General features: G+C 37.8%; 1 protein-coding gene across 7 annotated transcripts in view; it reads left to right on the top strand.

The window, feature by feature from the left end:
• The window catches only part of KLHL5 (kelch like family member 5), a 65710-nt gene that overhangs the window by 26055 nt on the left and 14543 nt on the right, over nt 1–25112 (top strand). For 5 of the 7 annotated variants that reach the window (XM_086746625.1, XM_086746623.1, XM_086746627.1 and 2 more), the window contains 4 exons: nt 3686–3868; nt 14787–14923; nt 15371–15567; nt 23153–23365. In XM_086746625.1, the coding sequence (XP_086602751.1) occupies nt 3726–3868; nt 14787–14923; nt 15371–15567; nt 23153–23365 (690 nt within the window). In that variant the 5' untranslated portion in view covers nt 3686–3725. Of the gene's footprint in view, nt 1–3682; nt 3869–14786; nt 14924–15370; nt 15568–23152; nt 23366–25112 lie in introns of all 7 variants that reach the window. The other 2 variants (XM_086746626.1, XM_086746624.1) reach the window with 1 other exon arrangement.

The following is a 25112-nucleotide window of genomic DNA, read 5'->3' as shown; positions in this document are numbered from 1 at the left end:
CACTGAAGCCTGAAGCAACAGAAGAAGGAGAGGTGTGAATTCAGCTCTCCAGTCATCATCATTGGATATGCTTTAATTTTGAAACTCATCACCACTTTACTAGCCCAGTTAATTGCTTCATTGCTTTGCATTGGGCAGAGCTCCTTATTCTAAACATCCTATTTCAAGATATAAAATCTGTGAAAAAAGAATGGGTTTATAGCATGGCTTGTACATAATTTTTATTTCAAAAGGCATACTCTTATATACATTCTTTATTAGACAGAGAAGTTGAAGAAAGCTGGTGTGTTAGTATATGAATGTTTGTCACTGGGGTAGCAACGTGTAGCTAGCATGGGAAAGACCTTGTCCTTAAAGAAACCTGTGTTTTTACAATCATCCTGAAGTTCTATCATATTTAATAAAAACAGGTCAGTGCTAGATAGGATCTTTTTGAAATAAATAGGAAAGGAAAAGAAAGACCAAGTAAAGTGTGATTGAAGTTTAAGAATACAAAAAGAAAACCCTACTGACTTAACATTCTAAGATACTCATAATAATATTTCCACTTAATGTGTTAAAAATACTATCTTGAGTCTTAATCTTAAAGGAGAATGCAGGAAGAGTTCTTTGATGCACTTATCTCATACACTGACAGCCTCAGTCTTTAATGGGATTTTCTTAGTAGCATGTGTGAGGTGTGCAGAAGTGGCGAATACCTCTGGTCTGTGGGAGGGGAAGTCCATGCTATACTTAAAGATAAATTTGAGTCAAGAGCTAAATCCAAAAGGAGCAGAGACACCTTGATATTCAGAGCTGCAGGACGTCGTGGCTGGGTGTTTGCTCTGAGCATGGGATTCACAGATCAGTGTTAAGATACCCAGGTTTGCTCTCTCTAGGTGGAAGGGATGTAGGTCTGGAACGCATTTCAATACTACTGCTGGGAGAGAGAAAAGCAGGTCCTTCCCTTCCTCTGTTCTTTCCTTGCTTGTTTATTCTCCCAAGCTGTTGTGGCTGTGGCAAACTGAACTGGGAAGCAGATACGTAGAACAGTTTGGGGAAGGAGGGAGATTTGAATTTTTCATAATCAGTCATTGAATAATAGGCAAAAATAGCCCTTGAAGCTATATCTTTCCCTTTTTTTGCAAGTACCTCAACTATTAAGACTGTATCTTTCATGTTCTCTTTATGGACCACTGAAGCTTAATCTTTCTTTCCTTCTCCTTTTCCTTCCTTATGGAAAATATTTTTTAAGCGACTGGCAAGAGGACGGATGTAGGATTGAATTTCTTCAGGTGAGGGGAAGAACTAAGCTTGGCTCTGTTGTGTCCTGAATAAGTGCTTTATTGTGGCTAGTGGAAAACAGACACTACTGCAATTATTGAGCAAGAGTGGTGACTGCCACTGAGTTCTGTGCAGAATGTACATGTGTGCACTCTTGGGCCTGGCAGTAGATCTAGTGAGGGTGTGGTCCAGCACAGTGCTGGCTTAGAATGCTTTTTCCTTCTCCATACTAGTTTGTTACTTCTTCAGTTATAGCTACACAACTCCTTGTGAGGTTGTAATATAAATCAAGTTCCTGATATCACGTAATTTAAAAAATAATTATTAATTGAGTTAATTTGATGAATTAAAATATGGTTAAAATATGGGTTAAAATATGGTTTAATGCAAAAAAAAAACCAACTTAGAATCATAAAATGGTTTGGGTTGGAAGGGACCTTCAAAGGTCATCTAGTCCAACCCCCTGCAAGGAGCAGGGACATCCCCAACTAGATCAGGTTGCTCAGAGCCCCATCCAACCTGGCCTTGAATGTTTCCAGGGATGGGGCATCTACCACCTCTCTGGGCAACCTGTTCCAGTGTTCCACCACCCTCATTGTAAAAAAAAATTATTCCTAATATCTAATCTAAATCTATCTCCCTCTATTTTAAAACCGTTACCCCTAGTCCTGTCACAACAGGCCCTAATGAACAGTCTCTCCCTGTCTTTCCTGTAGGCCCCCTTGAGGTACTGGAAGACTGCTATAAGGTTTCCCCAGAGCCTCCTCTTCTCCAGGCTGAACAGCCCCAACTCTCTCAGCCTGTCCTCATAGGAGAGGTGCTCCAGCCCTCTGATCATCTTCGTGGCCCTCCTCTGGACCCTCTCCAAATTGAGGTGATAAATTGTGATAGAGAACAAGAATTTCCTAAGCATTTTCTTGTTGAGCAGCACCCTATTCTTTCCAATTCTGCTTCTTTTGCAGGGTTGCTGGTTTAAAATTTGCTTTCTCTGAGTTGGTCTTGCTCATTCACTGTGAGAATGGCACACAGTTTTGCCAGCATAATGTTTTTTATCATTACATGGTTATATTTTTCATATATATGAGTTCCTTGATCCAGTCCACATTGCCACAAAGAATACTTGTTCCAACTTGTCAGAGGGTCAGTGGGTGGAGCAGAATAAGTAACTCACAGTCAGTGAGAAGAAGTTGAGACAGCTTAAATAAATGGCTAACCACAGCTTCAGAAAGTACATTTAAAATAAAGTCCTCCAAAGGAAGTAGGTAGGCAGGTATCTCATTTCTGATCTATTATTAGATTCAGGTTTGAATTAAGTGCTGAATTGCTTGGCCTTTTTAGCTGTCTGGGCATATGCAAAAAAAAAAAATCAACCCAAAACCAACAACAACAAAAAAACCCCAAATCCATTTAAAAAAAAAAAAAAAACAAAACAAAACCTTTACAGAACATTTTCCACTGCAAATTTAGACTTTGTTTTTGAGGAGCTCTGTCTTGAAATGAATATCTTGGGCTAAGGACTGAGCTGTCTCTCAGTGGATTTAGTCCTGAACATGCTGCCTGAGTTCACGACATCTTTGTGAAAGCAGGGGTCTGGATGCAGATCGTGTGAATCTGTGTCCTTCCAGATATTATGGTAGGTCCAGAATATTTTATAAGTTGCCTGCATTGTGGAAAAGTAAGTAGTAGTCAATTAAAGAGCTGTGAGCAAGAAAAGATGCTTCCCTCAGTGTACATAATAAGCATTCCTCTCCTTTGTGTCTTAGGCCCGTGCATTCCTTTTACATTTTCTCTGTTCCTCTTTTCTCCCAAGCTGCTATGTGTATAGACAGGAATAATTTTTCTCTCTATCCACCTGTGTTTTTCCTCTGTATTGGCTTCTACTGTGCTAGATCTCATTTCAGACACATAAGGCTTCATCCAGTGGGAGTGGTGATATATTGATGTGTTCCTTGATGTTTTTTTCCCCTGCATGCCCACACTCTTTTACTAGCTCTGTATATGCTAAGTTTTGTTCTAGCCACCTTAGGCTAAGTGTTAAGCAAGACTTTAACGTATGTGGCAGAAAGAGGTTTGATTCCCTATCGCATCCTTCCATCACTTTTCTGGTTTGCACGGTCTTGGTAGATGTCTGTTCTTCCTTAACCATCTGACAACACTATATCTATAATTACTGAACTGATCTTTGTGTGTCTGTTAGTTGAAGAGTACAACACTAAATGATCATACCTTTTTCACAAGGGTTTAGATTGGGTTTGGAGGAAGAGAGAAGGTATGAATATGAAGAGAAATAGCAAGGGAATATATATTAAAACAAATCCATGTACATAAATTTTAAAATCACATTTTTATTTTACCATCTGTACATAAAATTGCTGCACCTTAATGTTGTGTAATCTAAGATTTCTGTCATTGTCTTCAGCAGAACCTCCAACAGCAGTCATACCTTATCATCTTGTCAAACTATGGAGACCTGTACCTCAGATGAATTTTTTCAGGCTCTCAACCACGCTGAACAAACTTTTAAAAAGATGGAGAATTATCTGAGACACAAACAGCTATGTGATGTGGTGTTAGTTGCTGGTGATCGTAGAATTCCAGCTCACAGGTAAGTTTATTATAATTTCTAACTTCATATTCGGTTAAAAATACACCTTCAGAATGTGCCCTGTGTTTTGTTAAAAAAGGTCAGAACATCCTACACAATCTAGAATACTTTAAACACGCTTATGTTTAACAGTTAATTTCTGTCTGTATACGATATAGCATCAGAAATAATTGTGATGTTTTCACGTTCTGCTTTTTGTCTTCAGGCATACAGATACTTGCATAACAAAATAAAAACCCCGAAAGTCCCAAATGCACCCTCAGAATATTATAAGTAGTAGTGATTTCTGTACTGTAGAATGAAGTAAAAATTTTTATTAGATTTAATTTTTTTCTTTGTACTAACAATTAAGTTGTTGGAGTCATAGCAGTAAGGGCAGTCTTCTGTCCACATAAAGTTTTTTTGCTCCCATAGTAAGAAGAGTCCTTTGATAGCAGACTACTGTCTGCTAAGTGACAGTAAGTGTTACAGGGCTAAATTAGATCAAACATTACCCTATCTGTCATCTGTGTAATTAACAGATCATATAGCATGACACTAACAAGCTAGGAAAATACTTAAGATTGTGAAACAAAAGTATGAATAACTGAAGCATGTTACAGTATTTAATGCACAGTATTAATAGTTCAAATAGAAACCTAGGTATAATTAAGCTGTGGTTACATAAGATTAGATCTACAACAGAAATAGCAACCTAAAGCATTCCTGTTTTTCCATTGCTCGTTCTTACCCTCACAGTGAAACTGCAGCTTAATACTGGAATAGTAATAAAAAGATGGGGAGAGGTTGCTGGTTTTTGCATTTGTTATTTTTCTTAAAAAGCCAGATCTCTGTTTTTATTTTGATATCATCCACACTATTGTGCTGACACAACTGAGGGAATGACAGCCTGGGGATGTGAACTGACTTGAGGAGCAGGGAGGCAGTTGCTCTCAGAGACTTCATTTTATGGAACTGTTTTTAAACAGTCAAGACTATCCTTGATTTTTTCCAAGCTGATTTGAGCAAATCTTATTGCGGTTACTGCCAAAATGGGTGGTCCTGCTCTCCACCCAACCCCTGACCTGAATTCCTTTGTAAACACTTATAGCCATGTAGTTGTGGATGATAATGAATCCTTTTTGGAGAGACAATGGGATAAGCAAGATGATTAGGCTTTCCCTGTAGCTACAGAGTTGCTTAAGAGCAGTCTTAAGTTTGTTCAAATTAACTGCAAAACTGCATTGTCCCTGTGGATATAGTGAACCAGATGAAAACAGGGAATGCGCACAGCCCTAGTGGATTTGCACACTGTGATGTAATTTAGAAGTTAAAGAGCTTTGGAGTCCTGTAAGCAAAAAAAAACTAGTGATTATAATAAGGAAATCATTTTACTTCCTTTTGTGGCCATGGTAGCACCTTCGCAGTATACAGTTCTGCAGTTATATATACGGTTTATTTAAAGGTTAAAAAGTGTAGAAATGGTGCGTACGACAGCTGCAAATATCTTGTAAAGACTGGAATTTTTTTTTTTCAGCAAGATAAACAGAAATACAACATTCTGTATGCTAAAAAGTTCTTTAGTGTGGTTCCTAACTGTATCTCATTTATTTAGAGAACTGACTTTGCTCCTCCAGTTTCTGCTACTCTTATCTATTTCTGTAGTGCAGAAATACCACCTGTTATTTGCTCTAGTCTTCTCTTCTTAGGAGGAGAAACATCTTGCTGAAATTGGTATATTATGTTTTAAATATGCATGTAAGTTAAGGCCAAGAAGCACACCTTGTGCTTATAGCAGGAGATGGGAAGCTTATGATTATCCTTAGTTCACTTTATAGTGTTAGAGCAACTTAGAAAGAAGCTTTGCCTTTTGCACAGTAAGTTCTTTATCTTACTGTTTCGTTTTCACAGAGAAACACAGAAATAACTACAGTCTTCATCTCAGTACATCCAAAGTACCTCACTAAAAATTGAACCTTTCCATAGTGGGAAAGACAAAGATGGAAATCTTAAGTTTTGTTCAGAATTTTATAGAAATTCAGTAAGAAGACTGGCTTTATATACTTGTAGTAGCCTATGTAATAAGAAAAATTCTGTAAGGTTTTTTACTGCCTGCATCGAAGTTCTGACTACTTTAGTATTGTCTGCAGGCTGGAGCAGTCAGTATATTTCAGAACATTAGTGATTATTTTATCTTAAGACTTAATAAGCAACAAAAGATGTATTAAAAAGATACTAGCTTAATAGCATGGCATTCTAAGATGTGTAAGAAAATAAAGTTCTCTTACACTGAACAGCTTTTTTGCCTTTTTTTTTCCCCTTAACAAAGATGAAAGGGGTTTTTCTTAATACCTGATCACATAGAATTGGTAAGAAGGAACATTTTTCATTATTATTAATTATTAATTACTGTCGTGTAGAGAGGAGTTTTCACATTTTCTGTTTTGAACTTGATATTTTTAATAATTCTTGTATTTTTTTCTTAATTCTCAGTTTCTACTTTTGATTATACTTGAATGTTCTGAGGTGTATGATGTATCCTTTTAGAGACAAGAGCAGTGAGTTTGGTGTCTGCAATAGTAATAAGCACAGGAAATGCATTACTGTAAAATTCCGAATCGTTTTGGTTTGTATCTATTAAAAGAATTCAGGCTATGAGTCTACTATAAATAAGGGTATCACATGTAGTCATTTTTCTGAATATCACATCCTCTATTATTCTAAGACTGTTTATCTTCTCATTCTGTGCTGAAATTATAGATACGAACTTATTTAGGAGATCAAAAAGCAAGTAGGAGAGGGGACAGTTCTCCACAAGAAAAAAATGCATTATATTCCCACTCCTTTAGCCTGCAGTTCCATGAAGAAATTTTGCCAGACTTTTAATTAAATGTAATGTAATGAATTTAATTAATTTTTTTCAGATCAGGTGCTTTTTATGTGTCCACTGCAATTTCAGATGCCTAAGTAATTTATTACATTCAGTGAACTGCTGTATCTATAATAAAAGTTTGGTTTGTTTTGTGATAACCTGCTGGTCAGAGCATTCATTTAAGAAAAGGGAGGTCTGTGTAAATTCATGGCCAGAGGGGATTTAAAACCTCCTCTGCATCCTCTAACCAGCAGTGTGAAGATCTGTGCAGGGCTATTTACTTTCTTCATGTTGAAACTAAAGGATGGAAATACAAAAGACATGAGACTGAAGGAAAGAAGGCAAATGGAAGCTTATGTATTCTAGGGGTTAGGAAGTTTGTTTGGAAGAGCACAAATCCTGCTTTGCAGACATTTTTTATCTTAAGGCTTATTTATCTTTGCACTTCTTTTCATATGGCTCAATAATATTTCCTTTCAAAGTCTGTGTTGCCTTAGATTGTAAATTCTTCACTGCAGGCTTTTTTTGTTTTAGCTACAGGTTTATAAAAGTTTAACACAGAGTGTCTTTCTGGAAAGTCAAAGTATATAAAAAACTATTTCTGTGATAGCTTTATATTAAAAAGGTACTATTGCTACCAACAGTGTGGTTGTTGAGAAAAAAATTACTAAAGGGTTTATTGTAATCATCATTTCAGTGTAAGAAGCAGCAAACAAACTTTGAAAAGTTTGATTTCCCTGAAAGAGAGCTATGATTGGGAATCATTTTAACATAAACGTACTGCATGTATTTTTAGGTATTGCTTGCTTTTAAACAAATTTAATGTAAATAAATACAGATATATTAGTAGTGTGGGATAGTACCACTTTCATATATTCTTTGTATTACTGACATACTTTGTTATCAAGAATAGAAACTAGCTGAAGCCACCAGTGTATGAGGTGCTTCATACCAGAATGCATGAACTATTCAATGTCACCTTACAACTTCAGTGAATGCTCTGAGTGTGTTGTTGAGTTCCCTAGGACTATTTTCAGCTGTTACACAGCCCAGTCAAGGAGTTACCTAGGAAATGTCCTTTTTATCTTTAAGAAACTTCACTTCATTGTGTCAGGTAAATCAGGTTGGGAGATACTAAATCTGTAAATTGCCACATTTGACAGCTATCATCATTTAACGTAATAATTGCTTTGAAGACCTTGAAAACTGTCTAGATGTTGCAGCTTGTGGCAGTTCCAGCAAGAAGTACAATTTTAATTCCGGCATGCCACCCTGCTTACACATATTTTACTGACTCTCAGTAAATAACAGTGACATTAAGAAAACTCATCAAAAATAAGTTAAGCTGTCATGGTGGATCCTGCTATTTTTGGTTCAGTGCAAACCACAGAAATTAAAGACATCAATAGCATTGGAAGCTCCTGTAAGAACAGGGAGACATACTGAAAAACACGGATTTTGTCAGTATTTAGCCCATAGCTGTTGAGTGTTTTTCCAGATAAATTAATTCTTCAGACATCTTATGATCTCCCAGATGAGAAGTTTTGGTATTCGTGTGTTCTTTTTTCCTTTACGTTTTTCCTGTGCACTGAAAAAAGCAGCCAACCTACTGCATATAATTCAGTAGCCAAATTCTTGTAATCTTATCTATGCTGAATTGAGTATTTGGCAGTAGCTGGTAATTAAGGAAAAAGGAGAGTAAAGGTAAAATATGTTCAACATTCACAGTCAAAAAAATACAATGCTAATTGTATTAAGGAATTTTTTTTTTTACTCTTAAGAGGCCTCTCTAATGTCAATATTTACTGATTTTGTAGGCGTTTTAGTTGGCCCAATTATGAAAGAAGTATCACTTTTAGGAAAAAAAAGACTACAAACCCAAAATACAAAAACCATAGCTTGCTTCGGTTTCTAAACCAAGCAAAGGCAGGATTTTGTAGCATCAGTAGTTCCCAGTGAACTCTTGATATGGATTAATATGTTAATTTTAATGATTAATAAATAACACAGATTTTCTTTATGTTAAATACGAACACAGGCATGATGGCCCTATTTAACAAGGAGATTGTGAATATAAGTGTAGTTTTTGTAGTCATTGGACAAATTTTCCTTTGAAAGATCATACTTGTTACTTAGCTCTTTTAGGCCTTTTTTTTTTTTAGCAAGAAGGTCGAATATAGATGGGGGAAGTGTTCTGTGGATTTTTCAGTTATCTGAAGATATTAGCTGCTTCACGTTGTATAATCTGTATGTAGGAATGCAGTTTAAATTCAGACAATCCAAAAAAAAAGGTTGAAAGAAAAATCGGTTAGTAGCTATGAGATCAAAAGATCAATGAACAAGTGGGTGTCAAATGGCACGAGTAAAGTAGTGGATTTTTACTGACTACTGGGAAAAACATAGGACAAGAAAAGGCCAGCTGGCTGGAAGTCTGCCTTTGTTTTCTTTTATGCTAGCTCAGTGTCACCTTGGTGAATTGTCACTCTATCTTTTAATCTCCTTTCTTTCTTGGAAAGAACTTTTTTCCTAAACTAGTTTAATTGAGAGAAGTGTGGATACCCACTCTAAGATTTTTCATTGTGCATGTACTTCTTGGCTACAATTATCATAAAATTCTTATAAGTATAATTTATGTGTTGGGTTATTACTTGTATTAATTTGCTCCTGGGCTGCACATCCTGTTTCAGCCCATGTAAGTCACCCTCTGGAAAGCACTTAACACTGTGAAGCACTTCTCACGAATCTGAACACAAGTTTGCAAAAATAGTAAATGGATTGCATTTTTGATTTCTAATAATTTATTTTGGAGGACTTTGAGACTGGAAATTACAGGGAGACATTTGCTGGTATCATACAGCTGGTAGAAAGTGTTTGTCTGGAGCCTTGGGTGGTTATCTGGCATTTCTTCAACAGTTGTTGCTAAGATATGTACAGTCTGACCATTTTCTAAATAATAGTACAGCTAACTAAGCTAGTTACACTGTTAAGGGGAAGAAAAAAGAAAGAACAGCAAAAAAAACCCCACCTCAAAACTGTCTTAAGATTAGGTTTTAGGTTCTGTTTCCTATTGCAGAAACCTTTCTTTTTCAAATTCTATTATGTGTAGAAATTCAAGTCAGTATTGACAGAGGTGAATATTTTAAGTTGATTGTTTTGCTTTTTTTTTTTTTTAAATTCTGAATTGGACCTGCAGAGATACTTGGGTTATTCAAATCTGTCAATCTACACACTTTCCTTTCCAATGAGAAACCCCTGTTTTGTACATGTAAATCTGATTTTGTAATCTCCTTCTAGCATCAAAAGCAGTTGCAGATACTCTCCCTTGATACTTATATGAATGTACCCTCTAATTTCACTAAACTTCTACAGATCTCTAGAAGGTAGTATTTTCATTCAACTGCAGGTATTGTTAAACCTGAGATTAAAATGCCTAGAAGTGATGCCTGGGCACTACCCTGGCAGAATGTTCTAATTTTTCTCAGCAAGTCAGCCACAGAATTAATCTCATATTTCAAGAACAGTATGTTATTAAAAGAACAGAACTCATTACAAAACTTCACTTCAGTCATATAACATGTTAAAATAAAATTAATCTTTTCCCTGTATGCTCTTAACACCGCCTGGCCAAGAGGACAGAGCAGACCAGGCGCTCTGTAGCCAGATAGGAGCAGCCTCACGGTCACAAGCCCCGGTCCTCTTGGGGGACTTCAACCACCCTGACGTCTGTTGGAGAGACAACACGGCAGGGCACAGGCACTCCAGGAGGCTCCTGGAACACATGGACAATAACTTCCTCCTGCAGGCGATAGAGGAGCCGACAAGGAGGGGTGCCATGCTCGACCTTGAGCTCACCAACAGGATGTGAAACAGCCTTGGCTGCAGCGACCACGACACAGTGGAGTTCAAGATCCACGGGGCAGCAAGGAAACTACACAGCAAGCTCTCAGCCCTAGACTTCAAGAAGGCAGACTTCAGCCTCTTCAGGGACCTGATGGGCAAAGTGCCATGGGAGGGAGCCCTGGAGGGAAGAGGGGCCCAGGAAAGTTGGTCCACATTCAAGGAGCACCTCCTCCAAGCTCAGCAGAGGTGCATCATGACGAAGAACAAGTCCGGCAAAAAGGCCAGGAGGCCCGCGTGGATGAGCAAGGAGCTCCTGGACCAACTGAAAGTGAAGAGGAAAACCTATAGAGGGTGGAAATGGAGACAGGTAGCCTGGGAGGTCTACAAAAAGGCTGTGCAAGTGGCCAGGGATCGGGTGAGGAAGGCTAAAGCCCTGACGGAATTGAATCTGGCCAGGGATATAAAAAGCAACAAGAAAAGCTTCTACAGGTATGAAGGGGACAAAAGAAAGTCCAAGGAGAATGTAGGCCCCCTCTGGAAGAAAACCGGTGTCCTGGTTACCCGGGGCACAGAGAAGGCTGAGGTACTCAATGACTTTTTTGCCTCAGCCTTCACCGATAAGGGCTCTTGTCTCACCACCCAAGCTGTGGAAGGCACAAGCAGGGACTGTGAGGATGAAGAACCGCCCACTGTACTCAAAGAGCAGGTTTGGGAACATCTGAGGAACTTGAAGGTGCACAAGTCCATGGGACCTCATGAGATCCATCTGCGGGTCCTCAGGGAACTGGTGGATGAAGTTGCCAAGCCACTGACCATTGTATTTGAGAAGTTGTGGCAGTCTGGTGAGGTCCCCGATGACTGGAAGAGAGGGAACATAACCCCTATTTTTAAAAAGGGGAACAAGGAGGACCCGAGCAACTACAGGCCGGTCAGCCTCACCTCTGTGCCTGGCACGGTCATGGAGCAGGTTCTCCTGGAAACCACGCTAAGGCACATGGAGAGCAAGGAGGTGGTTGGTGACAGCCAGCATGGCTTCACCAAGGGCAGATCGTGCCTGACCAATTTGGTGGCCTTCTATGACGGGGTGACAGCATCGGTGGACAAGGGATGAGCAACAGATATCATCTACCTGGACTTGTGCAAAGCTTTTCACACTGTCCCACATGACATCCTTCTCTCTAAACTAGAGAGACATGGGTTTGATGGACGGACCACTCGGTGGATAAGGAGTTGACTGGATGGCCGCACTCAGAGAGCGGTGGTCAACGGCTCGATGTCCAAGTGGAGACCAGTCACGAGTGGCATTCCTCAGGGGTCCGTGTTGGGCCCAGCCCTGTTCAACATCTTTGTCGGTGACATGGACAGTGGGATAGAGTGCACCCTCAGCAAGTTCACTGATGACACCAAGTTGTGTGGTGCCGTCGACACGCTGGAAGGGAGGGATGCCATCCAGAGGGACCTTGACAGGCTGGAGAGGTGGGCCTGTGCCAATCTCATGAAGTCCAACCAGGCCAAGTGCAAGGTCCTGCACCTGGGTCATGGCAATCCCAGGCACAAATACAGGCTGGGCAGAGAATGGATTGAGAGCAGCCGTGAGGAGAAGGACTTGGGAGTGCTGGTGGACGAGAAGCTCAACATGAGCTGGCAATGTGCCCTTGCGGCCCAGAAGGCCAAACACATCCTGGACTGCATCAAGAGGAGTGTGGCCAGCAGGTCGAGGGAGGTCATTCTCCCCCTCTACTCTGCCCTGGTGAGACCCCACCTGGAGTACTGCGTCCAGTTCTGGAGTCCCCAACACAAGAAGGACATGGACCTGTTGGAGAGGGTCCAGAGGAGAGCCACAAAGATGATCAGAGGGCTGGAGCACCTTTCCTATGAGGACAGGCTGAGAGAGTTGGGGCTGTTCAGCCTGGAGAAGAGGAGGCTCTGGGGAGACCTTATAGCAGTCTTCCAGTACCTCAAGGGGGCCTACAGGAAAGATGGGGAGAGGCTGTTCAGTAGGGCCTGTTGTGATAGGACGAGGGGTAATGGTTTTAAAATAGAGAGAGGTAGATTTAGATTGGATATTAGGAAAAAATTTTTTACAATGAGGGTTGTAGAACACTGGCACAGGTTGCCCAGAGAGGTGGTGGAAGCCCCATCCCTGGAAACATTCAAGGTCAGGCTGGATGAGGCTCTGAGCAACCTGATCTAGTTGGGGATGTCCCTGCTCCTTGCAGGGGGGTTGGACTAGCTGACCTTTGATGGTACCTTCCAACTCTAACCATTCTATGATTTTATAATTCTATACATCTCTGTTGCCTCAGCAACTACAAAAAAAAAAAGGATTACCCTGCTGTAGACCTGACCAAATGGTCAGTGGTCAGAAAATCAGCAAGAAATAAGTAGTTGAAATTACTCAACAATTTATTCCTTTGCAGTTAATTAACTAAGAGACAGTTCTCTATAGTTTGACTTGTGTATGTACCTGCAAATCCTCCCCGTTAATACATGTTTAGACTTACTCCTAAGCACTAGTGCTCACATTTTCAATTAATTTTACTCTGTTTTGTGGTTCCTGACCTCTGTCACCTTAAGAAGGCAATACAATGATTCAGCACAAAATAAGCTGATGTTTTGTGAAGTATTAAATTCATTGAATGTATGCGGATAGACTGTGTAGTGTTTTTGCAGTAGGGTTGATTCTTGGGCTTGCTGTTTGTATAGCTCAGTACATATGCAAGTGTATTTATATTTTAATTCCCTGTGAGCAAGGCAACAGTGAACTGCTGCAGCACAAAAATTGATCCAAACCATTGTAAAAGACTGTGTCAAATATTTGTCTCAGCATTGTCGAAACATCAAACCGCCACCCAAACAATGGAACTTCAGTTACACCATAGGACTAGAGTCTTCCCGTTATCTTGCAAGAACCTGAATGCAGAGTTGATTCTGAGAAATTTAGCCCTATCCGCCCCCAACCTCCCCCCCCCGCCCCCGGCATGCACCCAGGGACAGTAATGGGCATACATATCACCGCCAGGTGAGGGCTGTGGCTAGGAAAACCAGCTCTTGGAATACAATGAGTACACGAACATAAAAAGGGAATACACATCGACGGAATCAACACCGACAGAATCAACATCAAAACGATCAACATTGGACGGATCATTCCCCCACAGAGTGAACTGCACTGTCGGGACGCCGCAGCTCCGTGGTGGTAGCTATTGCAACTGAAATTCTTTTCCCTCTTTCCTTTCTTTCTCTCTTTTCTCTTGCATTTACAAACTTCTTGTCGGGTTAATAAAGTTACCTGGCGCTTGACTCCATTTTGAGTCTTAATTCCGTTCCCAAGAATACGAGCAAAACCATGGTCCGGTGTGTGAGAGGTTGGTCTAACCGCCCCTAGCCTCCCAGACTCATCTGAGGTCAGCTGGAACGCAAGGGGGCCTTCCTCTCATCCAAAATCGGAGCATGACAACCATAAGGCTGTTCCTGGAAGTGTCTTAGGGAAGATACCAGCAGACCTCGTGAATAGTTATGGTAGGTTTCATACAACAGAACTATGGGTTGAATACTCCTACTCCACATTATTTCCTTTCTCTTTCACCCTAGTCCTGTGAACACATACTGAGACATCAAAATTCTCCAAAGAAATGTCTGTTGCTCTGTAACATCTTTCCTTACTCAGTATCTTAAAATAATCAGAATTGTTAACAAAAGGCTAAATACATACCCACAAAAGAGATTACTCTGTATGTACCATCTCCATGTTTACTGTGCCTAGTTCTGTTATCAGTATTAGTAAATTAATGCATGTATCCACCAAGAGTAAAAGCATTTTATAGCACTTTGAAAAAATAGTGAGTCATTCTTCCACTTTTAAAAAAGTAACTGACATAATATAAATGGAAGTAAATTTGATTTTTTTCTATTTCTATAATGTGTATTTATATTCCATTTCCAATTTATGTGTTTTTGTGGGTTGTTTCTGTATTGGCTATTAAAAGTCATTGAGCTTTGAAAGGGTAATTCATTTACTTCAGCAGCAAATGTAGATTCAGTACCAGTACTTCATTATTCATAGAGGGGAACTAGAGCATGGAGCAGTTTGTCAATTTTAAAATGTTTTTCCCAGTGTTTCTTCAAAGGGCAAAGTAGTGAATCATAAATTAACAAACATCAGGCTGACTAAATTTTCTTTTCCTCTCTTTGTCTCTCTCCTTTTCTCCTGCACAATGAACTCAGATTGGTTCTGTCCTCTGTTTCGGACTACTTTGCGGCAATGTTCACTAATGACGTAAGGGAAGCAAGACAGGAAGAAATCAAGATGGAAGGTGTGGAGCCAAATGCATTGTGGGCTCTGGTTCAATATGCATATACAGGTAATTAGAATGCAAATGGGAATTTCATCTAATGAAGTGTCCTCCTATGAGCATTATATATTCCATCACTAGATTTCAAGTGCTTTTTAGAAATTATTCACATTATTTAATTCCTTACAAATAAATAAAAAGAAATCATCATTGCTGTTACCTGAGGCAACTTGGTAGGATATAGTTTCTCTGATAATACTATGTTCTATTAGTTAACAAATTACATGAATATTTTAAATGTATCATGATTGACAAAAAAGGAATCTTATTAAGATTCCCTTTCCTTACATCATTATAGGTACTAATTTTGAAAAGCTGATTATCTGATGCTGAAGGTGATGTTTGCTAAGCCTTATATTCTGTCATGTAATCTGTAAATAATGCTGTTCCCTCTGAGTTTTAGGGAATTTAACACATAAGAGCAAAATTATGTGATCTGCTTTTTAATGTTACTAGGTCGCCTTGAGTTAAAAGAAGATAACATTGAGTGCCTGTTGTCTACAGCTTGCCTTCTTCAGCTGTCTCAGGTTGTAGAAGCATGCTGTAAATTCCTAATGAAGCAGCTTCATCCATCCAATTGCCTTGGAATCCGATCTTTTGCTGATGCACAGGGTTGCACTGACTTGCACAAGGTGGCTCACAATTACACTATGGTATGTTGTTATTTGAAGTCTCATCTGCTTTTTTTAGTAAGGAAAATACAGAATGTTTACCCGAATAAAATACTAATGTTTTTCACCCAGAAAGCCTTGATCATTTTCCAAGCAAGAATGCACATATGTTCCCCTGATGAGAAATGACAAAATAACTATAAAGTTGCTGATTTAGAGTTGGATGGAAATAGGCAAGCTTTAATGGTTCCCCGTAACAGTAATGGGATTTTGTGATACACATTCAATAAAATAATTCAAAAGCTTGTTCTTATTTCTATCAGTCAAAAACTACAAACTTAACAGTGGGCAAGCTGCCATCATCTAGTCCAAAATAACACATTACTAAATGAAAGTGTAGAATTCTTGTTTTGTAATGAGCTGGATAAATCAGGTTCTAAGTTACACCTAGAGTATGAATGTGGGCATTCGTCAGTATACATTCTGCATGCTCTTTAATTTCTTAGTAATGGGATATCAGGATGACATCAAACAATTTTATCTCAGGCTAGGCAATATGTGGCTAGCTACAAATTTGCTAAGGATATTTTGAGAGTTAATTTACAGAAAGACTTGCCAACTTCATTAAACTTCATCTTCTTAATAGTCATCCTTTTATTTTGATCTAAAATGTTCAGCTTTTGCTTCTCTCAAGCATATTTTAGTAATGTTATCAGCAGAAGAAGGCAGGAGAATTAACTCTGAGGCAAGTTCATCTGTTCTTTGCAGTTTTGTGAGGCATTTTTCTCTCTTGATGAAATTTCGCTTGTGTAAGCTCTTGGGACCTGAATGAGGGCGTGTAGATACTGCATTAGAGATGTGGGAATGGAGATAGTACTTAACGTGCTTGTGTGGCATGGCATAGCGTTGCTGTTAAGCTGTTGGCTTAGATCCAAGAGCTGTAATTTCTGTCTTGTAATTACTATTAGAAATCCATGGCTTTCCCTCTTTTCACCCTAGTTTTTGCTGGTTTAAAAACTTTATTATTATAATTTCTTCTTGGCTTGAAATAACTTAGTTTAGTGTGTATAACAGTTTTAAATAGTTCTTTTTTTTTATATGCCTTAATGTTCTTCCTCAGTGAGCGGATCTCTGATTATTTAAATCGTTGTACACACTGAAATTTACCAAAACAGGTCAGTAAATAGTGTGCAGATTGGAAGTTACCTGTTTCTATTCTTGGTATTCATTATCGCACATACAAAAATAAGGAGACCGCAATTAGGTAGACAGATGAAACAGTAAAGATAAATGTGTTTTATTCCTTTGAGGAATATTAGAATTAATGTTGCACGAGACAGCAATACAAAAAGTATGCAAAAAGAGAACCTCCCTCCTCTGACCTATTTGTTCTTTTTCAGAATAAGTGTATATTTTGGTCTGTGCTGTTGTCGTGTCCCTTACAAGTGGACTGCTAAGATCAGAACAGTAATAAATGTTAAACTAAGGCATCTTTAAAGATGAATGTTAGGGATTATAGTCTTACTGTTTTGACTGGCAATTCCTCACTGTGGCAGAAAGGGGCTGTGCGCTTTCTAAAAGCCATTCTTTTACAGCACCTTTCTTTCTTTTATTCAGACCACAGGAAAATAGTCGTATGTTTTTTGGCCGTTGTTTACTTCAGTAGCAAAATTGTTGCTTTTAAGGCTTTGACGTGGATGAAATTTAAATGAGGTGGATTTTAAAAAGCTGTTTTCAAAACTAATTAGTTGTGCTAGATGGATTCTTCCCAAGGCCTCTCTTAATGTTGTTTAGTTCCAACAGAGACATGAAATTGAATTTTAGTAATAATGAGTAATAGAGAAGTGGCTTCTTTCGTCTGAAATGAATGTTGCTATGGAAACTGCATAGAAATGTATAGTCCAATTGAATCTTCGATTAAAATAAATCCCCAAGTAATTTCATTTGTTTAAAAGCTGTTTGAAAGAAAATGTTCAACAGTAGTAAGTGCTAGCAACTTGATGCTCTTTCCATTAAGAAGTATTAGAGCATAAGGGTTAAGCACACCTGTAGTACCTAAACAATAAATTGTTTGCTAAAACAATAAATTATTTTTATGCTGCAGTAGGCAGCATAGAACAATGGGGGATTATACTGCATAGAGTATGTACTTCTGTTTTTTCCATGTAGTTTTGGTTCTTTTAAAGCACTTGAAGGAGAAGGTAATGAATAATATAAACCACTTAAATTTTAATTTATATACATTATTTTTTATGAATTTTTCTTTTCCTTTGACAGACGAAAACAGATTACCATATAACTGTTTTTCTGCAATTAAAACAACTTCTCAGTTTTAAAGGTTTTTATGACGCATGCTATAATTTGATAAACACCTTACCTGCTTAATTAAAATAATTCTTTACATTCATTCAAATGAAATGAGCATTTGGTTAAAATGAAGGACCAATCAGTGAGTTATCCCAGTAGGCCTGCCTCTGTTAATAGACTTGCTCTGTCTGAATAATGTTCATTAGTGTCACTGGAAAGCATTAGCGTGATTTTATAGCATGATTTTAATCACATAATACAGTGCAATTAAAAAAATAAATGAATAAGAAGGATTTGAATGCTGCACTTCTTCATATTAAAGATGTAGATGTATGTTATGCTAAAAGGACTTAAGTGTTGCATTACTTTATTGCTTACTGTGTTGACAGTTGATAAGTTGTTTTTTCAGAGGAGAATAATTAAGGTTATTATCAAAACAGGTCAATTTTTTCACACTGCAAACCAAAGCTTGAAAAATCCTCAGAGTGCATTAAGTGAAACATGAAATCAATTGAAGTGATCAGTTTAATCAGGATTTAATCTTGTAATCAGGGATTTAAAATACAGTTGACAGAATCATGAGATGTATCAGGGTAAAGGTATCTTTTCTACAAAGGTTATCCTGTTTTGCTGTAGTTATATATATAGTATTGGGATCATATGGTTATAAATTTAGGAATTTTATGAGGGTGGCCAGTAGTGTGTCTGTTTACTTTAATCCATAAAGCCTTTTCGCAGAAAATACCTTCTGTGTATTTTTCTTGCTGTCTTCACAAAGTCAAAAGAAGCACTCCTTTTGTCATCATATTTGTTTGAAGCAGTTGATAGTGTACCTTGAATTAAAACAAATAGCTTCTCTTTCACAAAAAAAAAGTAAACCAAAGGGAAATGGAGAAAAGGCTAGCCTTTGTTATTTCCTGAACATTAAATATATATGGTGAGTACTGAGGTGTTCTTAGATAAGTGTCAGTAGCTTCTTCAGTAGCCAGATTTTAACTTTATTAATTACAACCAAAAAAAAAGCATACATTCTAAACATTATGTGTGATAGTGCCTGAGTCAGTCCCTATGTAGACAGCTTTGTAAACTTTGTTGCTCAGTTTTCCACTCTGAAAGCAGAGTGAAAAGTCATGCGGATTTTCATCAGTCTTCAAAAGTATGTGAGCTGTAATCAAACGTTACAAGATTCAGATAAATTTAATTTTGGAGTTTGCATGATTTCTGAGTGCAGTCAGTGGCTGTGTATAAGAAGAAAAACTTGGAGAGAGGACAGAGTAACAGATTGAGGCCAAGTATAGAAGCCAGGAATTTTGCAGAACTGTCTTTAAGTGTGAGACACTTAAGACTTGCTTTCTTTTGTAAGGCAGGAGCTGGGTAACAAAAAATCACTGCAGTATGGAGTTTATGATTTGGGAGGAGGAAGCAGTGAGGTAAAATTTGCCTTTTTTTCTTGCAACAGCCAGGATGCCTTGTTCTTTTGGTAGGGGCGAGCATAAAAAGGGGATTTTTTTTTTTTTTTTTGGTCCACAAAGGGCCAGACCCAAAGATTCTGTTAGTGCCTAAAACAGGGATTTTATGTTCTTATATCTGAAATTGTAGTCCAAAATACCCTGGTCCATGATCACCTGACTTTGAAAACACTCATTTGCTTCTTTTCACCTGTGAAATTCCGAGATATTTCTGTCTTTCGAGCTCCATAAGTTCTGCCTAGCACAATAGATCCGTACTGCCTTGGGAAGACTAAATAGGTTTCTGCATGCTGACCAGCCTGTTCTGGAATCCAAAAACTATGCAGAGAGGAGTCAGACTACAATAGTACTCTAAACAAACCCTGGGCACAACAAAAACGTTAGGTTGGTTTATCACTTAGCACAGCAGTCACAGCTGACTAAAAGTAAAGTAGCTGCTATCTGACATCCATCTGACTATTAGTTTACCAGGAGGTCAGATAGATCAATTCTTAGCGAATTCATGCCTCAGTTGACCAGCTGACCAAAGCAGCCAGTAGACAAAATTACATTCCCTTTTTGTTCTCTTTTAGATCCTGAGAGTCAAGCACCTCTTGCTTTTCAGCTGCCCAGGTTCAGAGCTTAAGCAGAGCCTTGTGGTCAGAGCTGCCTGTTGGGCCACCTCAGTGCACCATCCTTCTCAGCCTGCAGATGTTCTGATGCATGCTCTCTGAGGTTCTAACCCTTCTGACACAGTGTACAGGGAGACTAACCATCTCACTAGATCCCATGGTGGGGATTGAGTGCCACTTAGAAATAAGCATCCTGACGTCTTATCTTTTAGGTACTGCTAATATTTTTTTGCTTTGTATCAAGTCCAAGGCAGACCTGTGGTTAAGAATATCAGTATTACTCACTCTGCAGTTGCTGAAGGGTGAATTTAATATTATTATGTGAATGAGCAATGCACAGCACTGAGCATGGGGACTATGTGTCCCTGCTGTAGCTGGTTCATAAACCTCAGGCTACTCATTTGATAAAGTTTCCAAGCTCTTTGAGGAGCTAATTTTGGGAGTGGGAAACTCTTTTTTTTTTTTTTTTCAACTTTCAGGACCAAAAAGCAAGGCACTGAAACTGCACACCATGTGTTCTCTGAAATATCCTGTTCTTCCACAGAGAGTTCCCATAAGAAGAAGGAAAGAAAAGGCTAATGAGGAGGTTAAGAATGCTAGGAGATACACTGGCTCCTCCTTTTTGTCTTCAGAAACTCTGTCTGTACAGGAAGAGGAATTGTCAGATTCTGATTATAAAAAAACCCAGACGTAGGCCAAGGAGTGGCTGTATTCCCACTGGAATACTTTCATACTATGCTCTAAAAGGTCTCTGCTTTAAAAATAGAATGGGAGCAAGAGGAAGTTGAACTTGTTCCCATCAGAAAGCAGTTGTCTGCAAGCAACAAGAAGGAAAATCAGGCTTTTTACACACAACAGCTGTTGAAGTGATGAAATGCGGTTGTAAAAAAGCTTTCCAAAGAGAATCCCTGACTGACTTATGCAAGATCAGCCTGTCACTGCCTTCAGAGACAAAGGAAACTTTCCATGTAGGTGCTTTCCCTTTCCTCTTCCTGTGCTCCAGATACACTATGGAGAGTTTAAGGTAGTAAGTGTTGGCTTTTGTGTTTGTCAGTGCTCACTGCCTGTTTATTCAGCAAAACTAAAGCATAACTGCAGCTTGCATACTCTCTAGGACAGAGAAACAACAAAAAAACAACAGTGGAGAAAATGAACTCAGTGAAATCTGAATTTCTGTAAACTGCATGTTTAAACTCCGGAAGTAATTTTGATCGGTTTTCAGCTTCAATTTTACTCCCAAACATTCAATATGAGAGTAAAATAAATAGAAGTGCAAATGTAGTGGTACTGAATATTGGTATGCTCCTTTCGGTGTTTTTAATTCCTGTACTTGCTAATTTTCTTAACTTTAATTTTGTAATACAGAGAGTTAAACAAATTAAAGACGAAAAGACAGTTCTACCTCCCTTCTAACCTATTACAGTTTTCACTTGGAAGCACTATTTTTGTGTAGCCAATTGGATCTCTCTAGTAGGAAAGCTTTTTAGATATTAAATGTAAAATTATCCTTTCCAAATTCTGTCCAGGAATACAGTTGTTATGTGCACAGATAACACTTTCAATTCTTTTCCTAATTTCAACTCCAGTTACCTGTGGAGGGGAGCTACTTTGATCTTTCTCCTTAGACATCTTGTAGCCATCTTATTATGTATGGCTTTCATGTCAGGCAGACTGGTTTACTCCGTATTAGTTTTTTTTCCTCTTTGCTCAGCATTCTTTAATTAGTTAATATTTTTGGAGTACTGAGGAATAGCTTTGAAATTATTAGACTAAGCAATAAAAAGAATGAAGTGTTACCTTTTTCGCTTTGTTGTCATTACGTCCTTTGCATATGCAATGCCAAACTGTACTGTATGTTTTTGTTGCCATTTCATATGCTGAACTCATACCTGTTTTGCAGTGCAGATCCTGCTTCTGCTCCCAAGTTTCTCCCCGTTTTTTTGACCTAAAAATTTCAAATGTGCATGTGCTTCTAATCCAGAGTTTTTTCATTAGTGTGCAATTTTTTCTTTTTAAATCATTGAACAAGATACTAATAAAGCTAATTTTGATTTTAGGCCCTGTTAAACTTCCATGTCTGTGGATCTAATGTGCTTTATCCTCCAGGTGTTTTGGAGGTACATGTGATGGCAGAGCAACACCAGCATCCTGTTGGCTAGCTATCTAGCAATCAATGGGGCATTTACTAAATTGATTGTAGTACTGTTTTATTGTCAGTGAGTTATTCTCAGTTCAGAGTACGAGGTTAACTGGGTTTTGAGCTACCGAAATACAATAACATGTTGTGATTCATAGACTGCTTTTACTTTCCTTTGCTTTTCTGCCTTGTAAAGGTGTGTGGGGAAGGAGGATAGACACGATCTCACTCTTTTCTTTTATATTCAGGTTTCTCACTGTTCATAGTGCTGATTGGATTTCTACATACTTTTCTGCTATTTCTGCCTAAGTCCCTAGTATTTTGAAGTAATAGTATATCAATGTCAGAAATGTTACCTATTGTGTCTTTACTATTTTGGAATAAGGATTTGTTGCTGGAAATGACAGAATGGAAATTAGAAAATTGAATACTATCAAAGTAAATATTGTTAATAAAGCAAGGTGTGTACAATATTGTGGGTTCCTTTTATGTTTTGCTCCCCAGTCAATCAGATCAGCTGTGTAAATGTACAAAATAATAAAATAAACTTAAAACAATCCATTTAAAATCAACAATAAAATTCTTAATGTTGTTTATTTCCTCTGAAAACTTAACATCGTAATTTAATTTAGCAATAATGAGGACAGTTACAGGTGTGCCCAGTAGTTGTAGCATGTTGTGTGCTTTGCTTGACAAAGCATCTTACATTGTATTCTGCATTGTCAACAGGAACAAACTGCACTTTAAAAAAACAAAACAAAATAACTATACTTCAGAAAATATTTCTTCAGTTTGCAATGCCAAGATGGTAACTCCCACAACATTGCTCGTTTCTGTCCATACACTTCACCTTCAGTTGTTTCAGCACATCTGTCTGTGGGACTGAATTATACAGTTGGGGAAATGATCAGGAGCCAAAATAACTCAGTACTTTTTTTTTTTTTTTTTTTTTCTTTCTCCCAGGTCAGTTGTCCAGTGGTGTTTGCTGGCAGAAGTGAGAGATGACGTGAAGGGAGGGAAAAGAGGGGAAGATATAGTAGGAGTTCCATAAAATGCTTTCAAAGTATGATGCCACTTGTATTAAAAATATTTTTCTTTTTCAGGAAAACTTCATGGAAGTAATTAGAAACCAGGAATTTCTATTACTGCCAGCCACTGAAATTGCAAAGCTTTTAGCAAGTGATGACATGAATATTCCTAATGAAGAAACTATACTGAATGCACTGCTTACATGGGTCCGACATGATTTGGAACAAAGAAGGAAAGATCTTAGTAAACTCCTGGCTTACATTAGACTGCCTCTGCTTGCTCCACAAGTAAATTGTTCAGTTTCTCTCTAGTTTATACCATGCTTATATAGAGCATAATGTCTACAGCATCAATATATTGATAGTGACAAATCATAAAAGCTTCAGGATTCTTAATGATTTGGGTTCTTAGTGCTGCATATGAGGACTTAGCATGTTGTGTAGGCATGTGTCTGTCTATGAACTGCAGTATATTCTGATCCCAGTCTGAGATCAGTCGGGACACAAGAAGGGGTGAAACTGCTAGGAAAAAATGGCTTCTTTTGCCCAGAAAAATACTTATCAAGGATATGTTTCTCACTAGACGGTGTGTCCTTTTTTCTTCTTTATGGAACTTGCACAGTTTATTTGGATCATTACATTTCCTTCATATAATTATAGCTGTCCTTGAGATTTAGGAAATACAATCTGAATATATTCTTTGGCGTGATTTTTCTTCCATTAACTTTTGATAAACTGTCTTTAGGTACTTTTTGTTCTTCCCAATCAATACTTTTTCTCCTTCTTGGACATTTACACACAATGTTGAGGAAGACTTGAGCTCAATTTGTTTAAATAGTTGTGAATTACAATTTTCCTAGTCCTGTGGGAATGACTGCTCTTCTTAGTATCACACGTAGCATTGAATTTGTTATCTGATAGCATGCATGTAAACTAGTTGGTTGTTTGGGGTTTTTTTTTTTTCCTTTTTTCTCTTGTGCTAGCCTTCCTTGCTGGACCTTCATTAGTAATACTTAAGAGTTACTCTACAGTCAAAGGATTTTGATTTATAGGTTTCAGTTTGTTTAGTTTGTTTAGAATTATCTCTATTAAATGAAGAAAATAAAATTTTAACGGAACCTGAATAATGAGTAGAATTCATTAACACAACAAAAACTGAATTTGATTCATTCATAGTGATAAATTGCATACACAACATTCTGTGTACTACCTCTGATCTGGTATTCTCTTGCTGGATAGTGAGACTCATTAGCAAGTGTTTTAGTATTAATATTTCCATACTGATTATTACATATGCAATGAGAGGATTTTCTCAGTTGTGGCTTTGACTTTGTAATTCTTTTTTTTCTAGGAACATAACATAGCATAAGCCAGTTGACCTGGAGGAAATAATTCTTTTGTTGAGCATTTAATTAACTGATAACAAAGTAACTGCTGTTGTATTCCTTTTAATTAATTCACTGTAATTGAAACATCTTTAGAAACTGAAAGTACAGAATTTATCCCAGAAATATGTACTGAAATCAAATTATGTCAGCTCGGTAACTGATTAGGAAAATAGCAGAATGAAACACAAAAGCAGTATAATATTTTACTTCTTATGTTATCTTTTGTTTTTTGTATCTTCGCCAAATATAAACTTATATTTCTAATAGAGTATTTTTCTGTTACTTTTTTATTTATTACTTTCTTTAACAAATTGTTATTTTAATATGGCAACAATTAGTGCATGGAGTAAATTGGTTTGAATGGCCCAAAACAGTCTTAATGTTTTCACAATCATGTTTTGCTTCATGATCACATGACATTAGGCAATCTGACAGCAAACATAACGTAATGAAAAGGTTTCCAATTTTACGGTTGAAGGGTTAAAGCTATTTGAAAGAAATTAAATTAGAAAATTGAACAACTTGCTGAAATCAATAACATTGCAAGCAGAGATGCTAAGAATATTAGATTCATACACTTAAGAAAAAAAACAACTTGGGGAAATACTGTGAAAATGTAGCACTGGAAGCAAAAAAAAATGAAATGA

Source organism: Chlamydotis macqueenii, chromosome 4 (genome assembly GCF_036417535.1).
Source record: "Chlamydotis macqueenii isolate bChlMac1 chromosome 4, bChlMac1.mat, whole genome shotgun sequence".
Taxonomy (NCBI): domain Eukaryota; kingdom Metazoa; phylum Chordata; class Aves; order Otidiformes; family Otididae; genus Chlamydotis; species Chlamydotis macqueenii.
This window is presented reverse-complemented; position numbering and strand designations above follow the sequence as displayed.